This window comes from Taudactylus pleione, unplaced genomic scaffold (genome assembly GCF_031769625.1).
Source record: "Taudactylus pleione unplaced genomic scaffold, aTauple2 ptg000512l, whole genome shotgun sequence".
Taxonomy (NCBI): Eukaryota; Metazoa; Chordata; class Amphibia; order Anura; family Myobatrachidae; genus Taudactylus; species Taudactylus pleione.
Genome location: NW_028284914.1, coordinates 2314702 through 2329270, shown reverse-complemented (window position 1 = coordinate 2329270; position 14569 = coordinate 2314702). Strand labels below are relative to the sequence as shown.

Sequence of the window (14569 nt, the reverse complement as noted above, 5' to 3'; positions counted from 1 at the left end):
TGTGTCTTTTTATTGGGTTGTGTCGCTCTCTCTGTCTCTCTGTCTCTGTCTCTGTCTCTGTCTCTCTCTCTCTCTCTCTCTCTTCCCCCCCCCCCCCCAAACAGGGGGCGCCACATAGTGCTTCAAAAGTATAACAGTTTTTATTGCAATCTTCCCAATAACCAATTAAGCGTACCAGAAAGGGCGGTCTTACACCACCGCAAGTGTATACAGCATATAACGAAGGAACAAGGCAATCACCGGCCGCTGACCTGTACGTCTCCAAGCATCTCTCCGGGAGCTTGCTTCCGACCGCAATCTCAATTGCCAAACCACGCCCCTACCGGTTTCGTCACTCAGACTTTTTTTTTTTGTCAATTTCTGTTTCACTTTATGCATGGAAAGGCTCCCACTATTGTCACACTGGCAGAAAAGTCCTGCATTAGCTTCATATACTACTGATAAATTACAATTCTATATAAACTTTCACTTGTGGCTTTTGATTTCTGTTAAACATGCAAAATTTTTTAAAAAATCTGATCCTGAGATCTTGGTGTCTCTTCCAGAAAAGCGCGGAAGGATAGAGAAACTCTCAGCCTGGGATACCATGGGAATATCGTGGCCCTCTGGCAAGTCCTCCTATTCCGATGTGACTCAGAACACATTGGGGAATAGAATATTTAGACCTTGGATCTGCAGTGGATTTTCAGTATAAACATGTGAGCTCACCCCGCTCTGACTGCCAGCGAGGAGTCTGTTAGGCATTATGTGGAGCTGGGACTCACATGAGACTTACTGCAGGAGCTGATATGAATCATGTTCTGGTCTGAACTCCTGTTCTCCAGTGCGGTTATTGGTTTCTCTTCTCGAAAGACAAAATATTTAGGGATGTTGCATTTGCCAGAATGCATCAGCTGGAAATTATATTTACTGTGCCAAAAAGAGATCAAACAACCAAAACAGATGAAAATATATTATTTTTGGTAGTCCAGTTTGACATTGGCACGGAAGTGCATATAGCTGGGGGGTGGGAGGGTTTTGTGTGCAGGTGGTGGTCCAGGATTATGGTGGCACTGTAGTGCATATAGCTGGGAGGGTTTGTGGGAAGAGGGTTCTGTGCACCGCTGGTAGTCGAGGGGTATGGTGGCACTATAGTGCATATAGCTAGGGGGGACTGTGGGGAAGGTTCTGTGTACCGCTGGTAGTCGAGGGTTATGGTGGCACTGTAGTGCATATAGCTGGGGGTCTGTGGGAAGAGGGTTCTGTGTACAAGGGTTGGTCCAGGATTATGGTGGCACTGTAGTGCATATAGCTAGGGGGGACTGTGGGGAAGGTTCTGTGTACCGCTAGTAGTCGAGGGTTATGGTGGCACTGTACTTAATATAGCTGGGGGTCTGTGGGAAGAGGGTTCTGTGTACAAGTATTGGTCCAGGGGTATGGTGGCACTGTAGTGCATATAGCTAGGGGGGGACTGTGGGGGAGGGTTAATTACACAGCTGGGGCTAGGGTTATTTCCACACTGCTTATACTGGTTCTTGCCATGTAGGGAGAGGCTGGTGGAGGAGTACGATAAAACTGGGGAGATGCTGGTAGACCTAGGATCTGACCAAACCTCTTGCCACAACCCCTTCAGTGGCGGATATTACCCGGTGCAGCTGTCCTTCCATGAGGCCAACCAACTACTCAGCAGTGACCCGAAGACATTCCGGCAACATGTGCATGAAAGGTGAGCAGGGTCCTTTTCTCATGACCAGAAAGCTAATTGTACAATTCAAACTATTGATAGAACACTTTCATCCTATTTCTTGTAGTTTACGGCGACAGATTTCTGCAATCAACAGACTGTCGGAGAAGGGCTTGTTTTTCTGGGACTACGGAAATGCCTTCCTGCTGGAGGCACAGAGAGCTGGTGAGTACATGGTATGATGAGAATACAGAGTATGATGTTGAAATGATGAGGGAAATTCTGTATGGTCTAAAGATACCGGAGAAACACTGACTTGCTAAAGGTGCTACAATTGGACCCTGTCTTGAAACATAGAGGAGCACAAAAACCTTTTATCAATGGTCTTGTGAAGTAAGGTTCGTTCTTATGACATGTGAAAGCTGGCATGACCGTGTTGTATTACCCTGTGCTGTATTTACTCTCCAGAGTACCATGGGCCAATGCCAAGATGCCCAGGCGTATGTACCCATAGTCTGATCTAGGAGCCCAGCAATTTGAATTTGCATTCTAGGGGTCACTGTTGTCCTAATGGTCACTTCTTCTAGTTAAGCTGGGCACACATGTAGTAATCCAGCATTCATGACCAATGTAATGGTGGAAACCACATCAGTTGCCGGCTGTTTGGCCATATTGGTCAGCTCCGTTGGTGCACTGAGGCGATGAGTGAGAGATCTATATGTTGTGTGACATTATCTATACTCTTTTTTTTTTTTTTTTTTTTTTTTTTTTTTTTATCCTGAGCAGGTGCTGATGTAGAGATAAAAGGAGAGCGTGGCACAGAGTTCAGATACCCATCCTACGTCCAGCATATCATGGGGTGAGACCACAAATGTATATATTTAATGCAAAATAACAATAAAGCAGTTGGGACCAGGTCATTGAAACAGCCGATGATGATGATGATGAGTATTAACACCACAGTAGCGCTTCTTATAAAAAAGTACAACCTAGAAAACACATTTTATTCTACTCAAGAGCAACAATTGAACCCTAAAAGGTATTAAGTGCTAAAATGGGCACTGTTCTACAATAAATAAACATAATGACGTAAATAAGAGTGGTAACTTCCCTTTAAAATGAATGATTTGTAAGTTTAGTTTCTCCTCCTTGGGAGTCTCCCTAGCAGAGGATCTATACTATAAGAAAATTCACTATAGCGTTATACTGTATGTGATTGCCTTGTCAAATAGCATTGTGTACGAAACGCGTCAGAGTTCTGGTGGTGCACATCTATATTTATATATTGGACTGCTTGGAGATGTCACAAAACATTAAACTGTCATATTAAAGGCTAACTTCCTGATATTGCCAGCAAGTGTCTGCAGGAGTTAAACCTCAATGTACAACTTCGCTATTTGGCTGCTAAATAGCAAGATTGGCGTGTTTGTGTATGTGTCGGTTCTCCCCCAGGTCACTGGAAGGACAGCTCTGCTTCTCTGCTCGGATTAATCAGTGAGGAATCTCAAACATCCTCTAATTAACTTGTGCTGTGTTTTTTACCAGAGACATCTTCTCGCTGGGTTTTGGGCCGTTCCGTTGGATTTGCACCTCTGCAGATCCATCTGACCTGGCTGCAACTGATTGTATTACAGCGGATGTTCTGGAGGATATTATCGCACAAGGAGGTAAAGTAGACGGAGCCCTAGAAATAAACTTCATTGTAAAATCTATCGTGGTTTTTTATTTATTTTTTAAATAAATCTAATAACATATTAAAAGCTTGGGGCATAGAACATGTTCATACTACACTGACTCCGGTACTTGTGTACTTTACGGACTCATTGCAGAGAGAACCCAAGTGTCCTACACTTAATATTATTATTATTATTATTCATGGTAATGTCTAAATCCCCTTCACGACGTCCCCAGCCAGTGTCCAGCGTCATTCCCAGTGTCCAGCGTCAATCCCTACCATCCTAGTGGGCATAGAGGGGGGATATAACCTCGTGGCGAGCGTAGCTAGCCACCGAGCCCGAAGCGTGGCGAGCGGACAACTTTCTTCAGGTGGGGACAACTTTCGGTACTTGTGTATGTAAAGTACACAAGTACCATTTAAAACATTCATTGGGTTCTCTCTGCAATGAGTCTGTAAAGTACACAAGTACTCTGACTCCATCTAAGGAGAGAGGTTCACTGTTACAAAACTTATTTGTAGTGTGGAAGTAAGTTGTATTCAACTCTGATCTGAACACTTTTTATATTCCCTCTTCATCTCCTGTACACCCAGATGTCTTCAGTGCTGAAGTGAGCAGGAAAAGAACAACCTGTAGCCAATTTGGATTATTTTAGGGGATTAATGTGCTGATCTTGCAGACAGAGCTGCATGTTACAGGGGCAGTGACATGATGTGCGGAGGGGAATGGAGGCAGCAGGAAGCCACAGACTGAGAGTTATATAGTGGAAGGAGCTGGGTCCCCCCAGCAGCACAGAGTATATCAGGAGATGAGTGATGTGCTAGTGAGGACAGAGCTGCATGTGACATGATGTGCGGAGGGGAATAGAGGCAGCAAGAAGTTAGTTATATAGTGCGCTTGCGTTAACCTGCTACAAAGTAGTAATACACTACAACTGTACTACAGTTCATCCAATTTTTTTTTTTTTTCTCCATACTCTCAAAAATGGATGCATGAACTGTTTTCCTTTATTGCTGTAAATCTTTGCTTCTCTGGTTTAAATGGTCAGCAGGTATAAAGTGCAAGACTGCGCTGCTGAGTGGCTTACTGGAAACTTGTGAGCTCCATGGTTAGATGTTGGATGGCATGCTCTGTATGGTGGGGTTCAGATGCTTTGCGGTATTGTCCGTAACACAGCATGGAGCTGCTTCTGCTGTTGGCAGACGGCACAGAGAGGATCAAGGTCCTGGTAGCACAGTGGCAGCTACAGGGTCCCAGAAACTCATGGACCCCATCTGTCGGGCCCGGTAACCGCCCCTGCACTGGTGGTTATGCCCATGTTTGACTGCACTTGAGAGACTAGATATCTGTTACATACCAAAAACAAACTGTGTGTGTTTTGTGGACAGTCGACTTGCCGACATTCAGAAGGTTGAGGGTCGACATCAGAATGTGGACAGTTAATGTCAAGACTGTCATTAGGTCGACAATCAATATGTAGGCATGCATTTAGGTGGACATGGTTAAAATGTTGACACATTCAGAATGTCAACATGTTTTTGTTGTTGTTGTTGGTTTGGGGTTAGTTAGGCTAAAATACCTTTGTGTCTAAATTCTGGACATGTCCACCCTTAATATATGTCTATATATTGATTGTCTTAATTGTTGCTAGCTTTGAGTCCCAGTTTTGACAATGTGCATAAATGAATTTGCATTGTAATGAATGGCATGTGATATGTTTATGTCCGTATAAAGTTTGCTACCTGTGTAGTTGATCGCCTGGACATGTGTGCATGATATATTTTACATTCTACTATGTGGGATACCCATTATTGCCGGGTTGAAGGCTGGACCCTGAAATACGCCTGCAGCCTTTATTTGTTTACATTGTCCTCGTCTATAACCCCCATTCCATTGATACTGAAAAGGACCCCACTGTTAGCTAACATGCTTGCGAACAACGGCGTAACTACCATGGATGCAAGGGAAGCGGCTGCTACGGTGCCCGAGCTGCTTCTATGGGCCACCGTTCCCCCTGCACCCAGTCACGCACATAAGGTGGGCCAATCAAGTCGGGGCCGTCAAGGGGGCCCCAGGTGTCAGACATGTTGATTTGGTGCCAGCCTGCCAGCTGACTACAGCTGGCGCACTGGCAGGCAGTCATGGAGAGAGAGCGCCGCCAGTTGCGAGACAATCGTAGCTCGAGGACTGGCAGCCAATCAGTAGCCGCTCCTGATTAGCTGCCAGTCAGAGCTCTGATTGGTACTAATGACCCCGGCCCGGACCTGTTGGAGGTGGCCCCCCCTCTATTTCCCTGTCAGCCGCAGCAGTTTCCTCTGCCTGTGGGTGGGAGCAATCAAACTGAAACCTTTTCCCCCTGGGCTGGCTCCTCTGTGCCCCTGGTTACGGCCTTGCATGCAAACACAAAGGCTTTGGATTTACTATGAACTTGCATGAGTCATCAAGTTTGCTCAGACTGAGGTGAAAATTATACTCTTATTGCATTCTCACAGCCAATTTCCACTGGAGCCAGCCCTGGAACCTGTGTAATTTAAGAGTGTCCCCATTTTTAGCGATTGTGTGACCGTGTGCGGTTCTGATGTAGTTCAAACCTAGGCAAAAACCTAATCCTGGTCAAACTACACCACCATGCCAGATTTGGTGGAGCTAGGCTGTGCTTAAAGGACAAAAAGACAGACAAACGGACACACTTTCTCGCTTATTATATAGATTATTATTTAGATTTTAGGTTTGGTCCATCTATATTCTTGGAGGGAGGGGGGTGATTCTACTTTCATTGCCCACTTATTCTGTGGGCAACGTGTGGTTTTAGGTTGACACTGATCTTCTTGCTCTCCAGTCAGTGATCCGGTGAGGAAGCAGTACAGCGATAACATTCGTTGGATCCGGGAAGCTGGGAAACATGAAATGGTACAGTCTCTACATTTTCTGTATAAATTTAAAAAAGTACTTAAAAGGATTATCCCAAGCGCAGAGCACATAAAAGAACAAAGACAGCAGCTGTTGACAGGTGGCTGCTATCACCTTAATTACAAGAAAACTAAAATAAATATATTCAGCAGTGCTGGGTCCTAGTCTTTTATTTCTATATACAGTATACTGACATGTACATTTTAAAAGAATATATAAGGGACCATGAAAAAAAGAGAGAGTTTATGTGTATATAAAAAACCATCAATTTTATAAAAAACAAACAATAAATCGATTAAAGTGCACAAAAAGAAATGTAAGAAATAAAACCATATATAAATGTATAAAATTGGATGCATCAAAACAAATCAATCATACCCAATATATACACATTGTATCATAAATAAAAAACACAGTAGAAGAAAGACCTTAGTGGAGACAAAATAGCAGCATGATCTAATACTTCTTGTTATATTAAATGTTCTTTTTGTTATGAAACAGTGATTAAAAGGAGTTGATACTTCTCTATAGATAGTTGTCACCAAAAAAAGTCTTGCACTGGTAAAAAAAAATGTCTCTGACCTGGAGTGCTACAACCTCCTTTTGTTTGAAATGGGGAGGTAGGAATGCAGAACCCTCCACAATATGAGTACAACAGCAAGGTGATAGTATTCGTTAGATAATGTACAGCAGATTGTTCCGTACAGCCAAGGCACCAACTCACCCGCTGAAGTCCTACCAGGGGTGTAGCGAGGATGGTTCCAGTGGAGCATGAGCTCCGAGTGTGGAAATGGACAGAGGGCGCCATTCAGGTTTCCGGAATTCATGGGGCGCTGCACAGTATGATGGTCATCTGTTAGTTTTATTTGTTTGCTCTATATCCTAAATAAGTTACGGATCCGTTTCTACATTTCACGCTCCCTCAAGCTGCCCAGATTGCCTCCCCTCCAGCCCCCCTCCTCTGTGATCATCTTCTGTCACCTCCCCTCCGGCCCTCCCTCCTCTGTGATCATCTTCTGTCACCTCCCCTCCGGCCCTCCCTCCTCTGTGATCATCTTCTGTCACCTCCCCTCCGGCCCTCCCTCCTCTGTGATCATCTTCTGTCACCTCCCCTCCGGCCCTCCCTCCTCTGTGATCATCTTCTGTCACCTCCCCTCTCCTCTCCTTTTCTTGTTGGCTTCTGTCACCACTCCTCTCTGATCAACTCTCTGCCCCTCCCCTCTCCTTTCTTATTGGCTTCTGTCACCACCCCTCTCCTCTCCTTTTCTTAGTGGCTGCTGTCACCACTCCTCTCTGATCAACTCTTTGCCCCTCCCCTCTCCTTTCTTATTGGCTTCTGTCACCACCCCTCTCCTCTCCTTTTCTTAGTGGCTGCTGTCACCACCCCTCTCTGATCAACTCTTTGCCCCTCCCCTCTCCTTTCTTATTGGCTTCTGTCACCACCCCTCTCCTCTCCTTTTCTTATTGGCTTCTGTCACCACCCCTCTCTGATCAACTTTTTGCCCCTCCCCTCTCCTTTCTTATTGGCTTCTGTCACCACCCCTCTCCTCTCCTTTTCTTATTGGCAGGTATGAGTTAAAAAAAAAAAAGTCACTGCTTTGCTATGTAAAGTAATGAGATGTTCCTAGGCATGACCACACAGTGTTATTTGAAAAGACTTTAAAAAAAATGCTGTATTAGAAGACCTGAAATAATAGTGGTAGACAGAACATGATTAGTAGTACTCACATTAATATACTGTAGGTGCTATGTATATTTGCTAAGTAAGAGCATAGCTGAGAATGGAGCTTCCCATAGGTGTCCCCACTCCAGTGACAGCTTCTTGGGGCAGTAATTGCAGTAATAAGCTGTGCACCCTGTGGAATCTCACTCTAGCACATGTACTCTGTATTATATATTCTGATCATTTAACTTAAAATTGACAATCTGCTCTATTGACTAATAACAATGATTCAAAGGAGATAAAAGTCAGATCCTAGGTGCTATACATGAATAAAGCCGTACCAAAGGAGCTACCCCTTAATGTCAGATAGTGTATCACCAAAGCATCCTATTCCTCCAATGGGACCTCAGCGCCCAGCGTCATACATACAGTGTTTGCTGTTTTTCTCTTCACTTCAGTATTCCCTCGCAGGCTGGCCATACCCCACTGGCACAGTTGAGAACAGGGAGGAGTGGTGGGGGGGTGGGGTGCTACGACATGCACTTTCTCCAGGCGCCATGGTTCAACGCTACTCCTCTGAGTCCTACCATACCCAATATACCTCTGACCAAGTGACTACACCACGAGGCAGCACCAGAGGACTACAGCCCTCCTTTAAGGAAACCTCTTTAAACTCTCCACGATATCACCTCCGCCGGCTTGTATATATCTTTATCTAAAGCTGGACGCCGGGAGCTACCCTGGCTACAAGAATTTCCTTTACACACACGGGATATATTCCCCTGTAGCGGTCACAACCGGCCGGTGTAATCCGCCTACATACACGGCAAGGTTAGACGCCAAGTAACCAGGCGGACTCCAGCTGTGACGTCCCCGTCCATCACTACACAGGTGGCGGCAGAGAGAAGAGTGCCTCTCAGCGTATCCAGCGGGTGAGTTGGTGCCTTGGCTGTACGGAACAATCTGCTGTACGTTATCTAACGAATACTATCACCTTGCTGTTGTACTCATATTGTGGAGGGTTCTGCATTCCTACCTCCCCGTTTCAAACAAAAGGAGGTCAGAGACATTTTTTACCAATGCAAGACTTTTTCTGGTGACAACTATCTATAGAGAAGTGTCAACTCCTTTTAATCACTGTTTCATAACAAAAATAACATTTAATATAATAAGTATTAGATTATGCTGCTAATTTGTCTCCACTAAAGTCTTCTATTGTGTTTTTTTTATTTATGATACAATGTGTATATATTGGGTATGATTTTGTTTTGATGCATCCAATTTTTATACATTGTTTTTTTTTTTTTTCTTATTTCTTTTTGTGGTCATAACTTTAATTTATGGCTTTTTTTAATTTTCAATTATTTTTTTTTATATACACATATACTATTTTTCTTTTTTCCTTTTAGATATTCTTTTAAATGTACATGTCAGTGTATATATAGAAATAATATACACAGTAGCGCTGGGTCCTAGTCTATTTATTTTACATTTTCTGTATATTACTACTTGTATTTTTTTCTTTCTTTTTTCTCTGCTCACTTCCTTACTGTGTCTCTTGATATCGTTGTGCATCCACCAATTCTATTAATGTATTATTTCCTCCCCATTTTTATTTTACAATCTGTTTGGAGAAGCTGTATTTACTCTGCAACTTTAATACTGGTGCCCAGTAAGTGGCCACTTGTCTAGTATAGAATGAGGGCGCCGTCCCATGTTGTATTGTTTGGTGGAGGGGAAGACCTAGCTTCATGTGAACGGCTATGGGTTGCCAGGCCGCTCTTCAAAACATTGTGTAGCAAAACCTCTGGACCTCACGAGACCTATTTACTTTCTCAGGTTGTCGGCTCTCAAGCAAGAATTCTATACTCGGACCAGAAAGGGAGAGTGGCCATCGCTGTAGCCATAAATAGCGCTGTGGCTACTGGGCAAGTTAAGGTGAGGCGTAAGCTGGGAGTATGCTTCTGGATCTAGCAGTCCGTAAAATTTTTACTAATCTGTTTTAAAGGGGTTGTCCACCCTGAGAACGGCCGCTAGATCTAAACTGGAAATGAAAGGGAGATTTGGGCAAGGTAGCCATTTTGGGTTCTCCACCTGCAGTCTCTGAAGTGTTCCCCATGATTTACTGCAGCAGCCCCAGGCATTGCTTTGGGTAACTTTCCCACTTTATCTCTCTCTAAGGCTTGATACATCTCCCCGTAGGACTGTAGAGGTGGCAGAGGCTCAGCTTGCCGAGACTCCTGGGTGAAGACTGCTAATGATGTTGTTCACTTCTTGTGACACCAGCACAACCCTAATATTGATTCCCTCCTGCACGGTCCTGTCACACCAGCTAGTACCGGTCAGAACAAGCAAACCCACACTCTCTCTCCTTTTTATAGTTGATTCTTTTCCTCTGGGCCCCACAGTTACCTGACCTATCTGATCGGAGGTGTGTAATGGAAGCGACCTCTGATTTGTCAGGAACTGTCTGGTGGTGTTCCCTTCCACATTCTGTATACAGGGGCAAACGCAGGACTTTTAGAGGGGGGTTTCCAAATGCTTGATGTTAGAGTGAGTGTGGCCAGTCCACGAAGAGGAAATAATTGGCACTTATCCTGCTTTAATATGCATCATACAAAGTATATTGTTTTGCATAATTCCAGCATATATAGGACCAGCGATCACAGGAAGCCATTATATACGGCAGTAGGTCCATCCTTTCTGAGTGCAGTAGTCTGGGGTAACAGCAGGAGAACCTAGCACTGCCCTGGACATATATGTACATATTGGTCTCCTTATGTACTGGATAGTGTATTATTATACAGTATTAATAATTAACCCTATTGATAGACTATAGCAGTGCACCCCTAACAGTGCATGTTTTCCACATCTCCTAGTTGGTGCACAGGTGTATTTATTACTGGCTGACACAGAGATCCACAGGTGTTGCTAAACATTTCATTTGTGATACTGAGAAGAACATGCAGCACTAGTAACATTGTATTATATTACTATTTTTATTGTGGTCATGGTGTGTGCTGGGGAGGGGGATTTCCAGGCAGACTGAAACCCCCCCTGCGTTTGCCTATGGTATATAAGGAGGCTACAATGCCTGGATTGTTCCGATACTTCAGTTCATATGTCAACTAGTGCTCGTGGCAGAGAAGACAGACTGTGCTGCATCCTCTTTTCACTGTGATGATTAATATCTGTGTTAAGGTGCGTACACACGGACAGATATATCGTTACGATATGAACGATAACTATATCGTTCATATCGATCATTTTTATTCAGTGAACGACCAACGATGCATGTTCCCGCATGAACGATAACGCTATCTAAATGTACAGGTGTTACTAGGGTGTATAGGTGAGCTTGTTATGAAATCTGGGGTGAACACTAGGGGGTAACTGACTAGGTTTTAAGGATATCCAAGTGAATGAATTAGTACAGTACCTCAGTCATTTCGATTTAACCACCTGTTCTTAACCATGGATAGCCTTAAATCCTGGCCTGTTAAGGTGCCTTGTTTGAGAACCCCTGGAATGGGGGGAGGTGGAGGGCAATACACACAGAAGATATGACGCTCAAGGTGACAGAGGGACCTTACCACAGAGCTACTATTTTACAGTAATCTTAAATCCTAATCAAAGCCAAGTGAATTTTAAAGTTAAAAATATTAGACTGGTTTTCAAGCTAGAAATTGAGCTTTTTTTATTTTCATAAATACTTTTTGTTTCTTCTTTAGGCTCCTGTGGTAATTAGTCGGGATCATCATGATGTGAGTGGGACAGATAGTCCTTATAGAGAGACTTCCAATATATATGATGGCTCCGCCCTCTGCGCAGGTAATTCTAATTTTTTTTTGAGTCATTTTTTATTGATTTTATAAAAAAAAAATACATTAACATATAAACAAATAAAACGAAAGAGGGGAAAAAAAAACATGTATAGATACATAGTCAAATAACAATAATTTTTGGTATATACTGTAAGCCATGAAGCTACAACAAACTGCAGTATTAGATCCATTTCCTATAGAAATTTTATATCAAATATTAGCTAACATACAAAAACAGTAAACATATTCCAAAATATTATAATAAAAAAATTGCCACACTATACAAACATTATAATGTCGTCAAAAACTGTGTAAAACCAACTAGTTCCCAATAAAGTTATTTTATCAACTGAACACACAGCTTATTTCAGGGGTTCCCAACCACGGTCCTCAAGGCACACTAACAGTCCAGGTTTTAAGGATAGCCATACTTGAGCACAGGCAACTTAATTAGTACCTCAGTTATTTTGATTAAACCATCTGTGCGTAAGCATGGATATCACCAAAACCAGGACTGTTAGTGTGCCTTGAGGACCGAGGTTGGGAATCACTGGCTTATTTCCTCCAGTAGAATAATCTACCACGTTATCTCAGTAATAATATACCAGTCGGTCACTAGGCAGTGCACGGGCATAACTGGAATTAAGCCAACTGTCCCAGATACGATCATACTTCTTCTCAGCTTTGCGACAGATGCAGGTATTTCTAATTTAAACATAAATGTGGTAGCGTTTGGTATTTGACCATTTTCCTCTTGGCTACGGTATAGGCCTTTATCAATTATAGGTTTATAATTAAAGGCATCGGATAGCCATACATAACACTCTCCTCATAACACCAATAATCCATAGACTCATTTCATCCAGAGTGCAAACATTGGGTTTTGCGTAGAATATTTCACACAAGTGTCAAGACTACCTGCTAGGGGTGTGGCATGTGCAATATCTTCATGCAGGGTTTCCCAACTCCCAGTCCTCTGTGTAAACCTGTACTGCTTAGGGCTCTCAGGGGACTGGAGTTGGAAATCGCTGCCCCAATGTCTTTGGGAGTCGACCATGCCACAGCTAGCTTCTATATGGTACATATTAATTGGGAGAATGGTGTTATAGTCCACCCAAGCTGAATTTTCACTGGCATGAACCTTTAAAGTTGACATAAGCATCTGGGTTATAATAATAATAATAAAAAAAATAATAAAATAAATAAATAATAATAAAAAAAATATATAATATTTATTTATTATGACATTACCTTCACTTCACTTTGTTGGTTTAGGATAAGTACATTCTATATTTGTATTGATCTAATTCTGTTCTTCAGATATGGCTGTGCATAACTTTGTGGGAGACTCTTTCCGAGGAGCGACGTGGGTTGCGCTGCATAACGGTGGTGGTGTTGGGTGGTAAGTAAGCAGTACCGCTGGATAACAGAGCGGGGTCCAATACACACCCCAATCCTATGATAAATATATAATGCTAGAGCCTATACTGATTCTGGCGTTCTTACATCTAGGGGTGAAGTCATTAATGGAGGCTTTGGACTGGTTCTGGATGGCTCCTCGGAGGCGGAACAAAACGCTAAGTCTATGTTGAGCTGGGATGTTTCCAATGGGGTAGGTCCAAGGGTCTGATGTACAGCACGCTTATTATTTGGGACATAGACTTCCTTGTGGAGCCTCGGTAATGGGTTATTTTCCTTCCACAGTAGGATGGAATGGTTTTCTTCTTTTTTTTTTTCTTTTTTTTATTTCTTTCGGCTGCTCGCCCCTTTTAAACCTATGGATCTTGAGTCATCCGATTAGTGCTCTCTATGCAGAAGGTACAGTATTGGCAGATCTGTGGCAGGGAAGTAACCCTTACTGAGATACCAAAGGACTTGTAGTGTCATCTGACTACAAGGATCCCTGTCATTATGCTGTTGGCTGTTAAAGGGGGTTTAAATATTTCCTATGGAAGGCCGTCTGCTTTAGTTTACCATCCAGAAGTATCTGGCAGCTTCACAGATTTATATTGACCCCTGTAAGTAGCATGATGGGGACCCATCTGTTTGACTAATGACCCAAAAAGATAAAACCTCGTTATTTAGTGCAATATGTCGTTTTCTGCAGGTGGCCAGGCGCTGTTGGTCGGGCAACCGGAACGCATACGATGTAATCATCCGCACAATGGAGGAAAATCGCAGTCTGAGAGTAACCCTTCCTCACACTGTCAAGGACAAGTCTGTACTGGAGGAGGCACTTGGTCAGAAGTGATGCCTGCACGCTCTCGCTCCTCAATCCTGTGACTCCATTGACTGGGGAAAATAACTCTTATCCGAGCGTTACACAGATCTCGCGACATTTGTAAATGGGACTCCTTTCGTTTTGTCGTGCAATCTGTCCTTGTATCCCCTCTGCCTCTTCTATCCAGGAGGCTATAGAACCTGATGGCGTTCCTTGGGCTGCATTCTTATGATTGAAAATTAATCGTCCAATCCTTCTGTGTTGCAGGACCTTATAATGCAATAAACCGTACATAACTTGTTTATTCATGTATTCTGGCTCTCATTTATTTAATTTTGTGTGTGTGGTGTCTGAATTAGTGGTGGCACAGGAACGCAGGACCACAGAAAGCCCAGGCTACAAGTTCTAGCACAGGGTTCTCCGACAAGCTCTCTGCACTGCACCCATCTGTACACTTTACAAAAAAGACAATGGTGGGCGGCAGTTAGGTACTCGCACTTTCCAACAAGACAAAACTTTGAAACCATGCACTAGTGCCCCCTGGTGTCTGGGGAAGAAAATACAAACTGCAATAGAGACTGGAAAAAAAGTGACCTACACATGTATTGTGTG

The 14569-nt window shown here is 43.3% G+C and overlaps 1 protein-coding gene across 2 annotated transcripts in view; it reads left to right on the top strand.

Annotated features, from left to right (window-relative positions):
• Nucleotides 1-14268, top strand: part of UROC1 (urocanate hydratase 1) — a 52003-nt gene extending 37735 nt beyond the window's left edge. For both annotated transcript variants that reach the window (XM_088450210.1, XM_088450209.1), the window contains 11 exons: nt 546-608; nt 1526-1705; nt 1791-1888; nt 2450-2522; nt 3209-3330; nt 6179-6249; nt 9752-9850; nt 11644-11743; nt 13057-13138; nt 13249-13348; nt 13844-14268. In XM_088450210.1, coding sequence (XP_088306336.1) covers nt 546-608; nt 1526-1705; nt 1791-1888; nt 2450-2522; nt 3209-3330; nt 6179-6249; nt 9752-9850; nt 11644-11743; nt 13057-13138; nt 13249-13348; nt 13844-13987 — 1132 coding nt within the window. In that variant the 3' untranslated portion in view covers nt 13988-14268. The remainder of the gene's footprint in view (nt 1-545; nt 609-1525; nt 1706-1790; nt 1889-2449; nt 2523-3208; nt 3331-6178; nt 6250-9751; nt 9851-11643; nt 11744-13056; nt 13139-13248; nt 13349-13843) is intronic.
• The last annotated feature ends 301 nt before the right edge of the window (nt 14269-14569 follow it).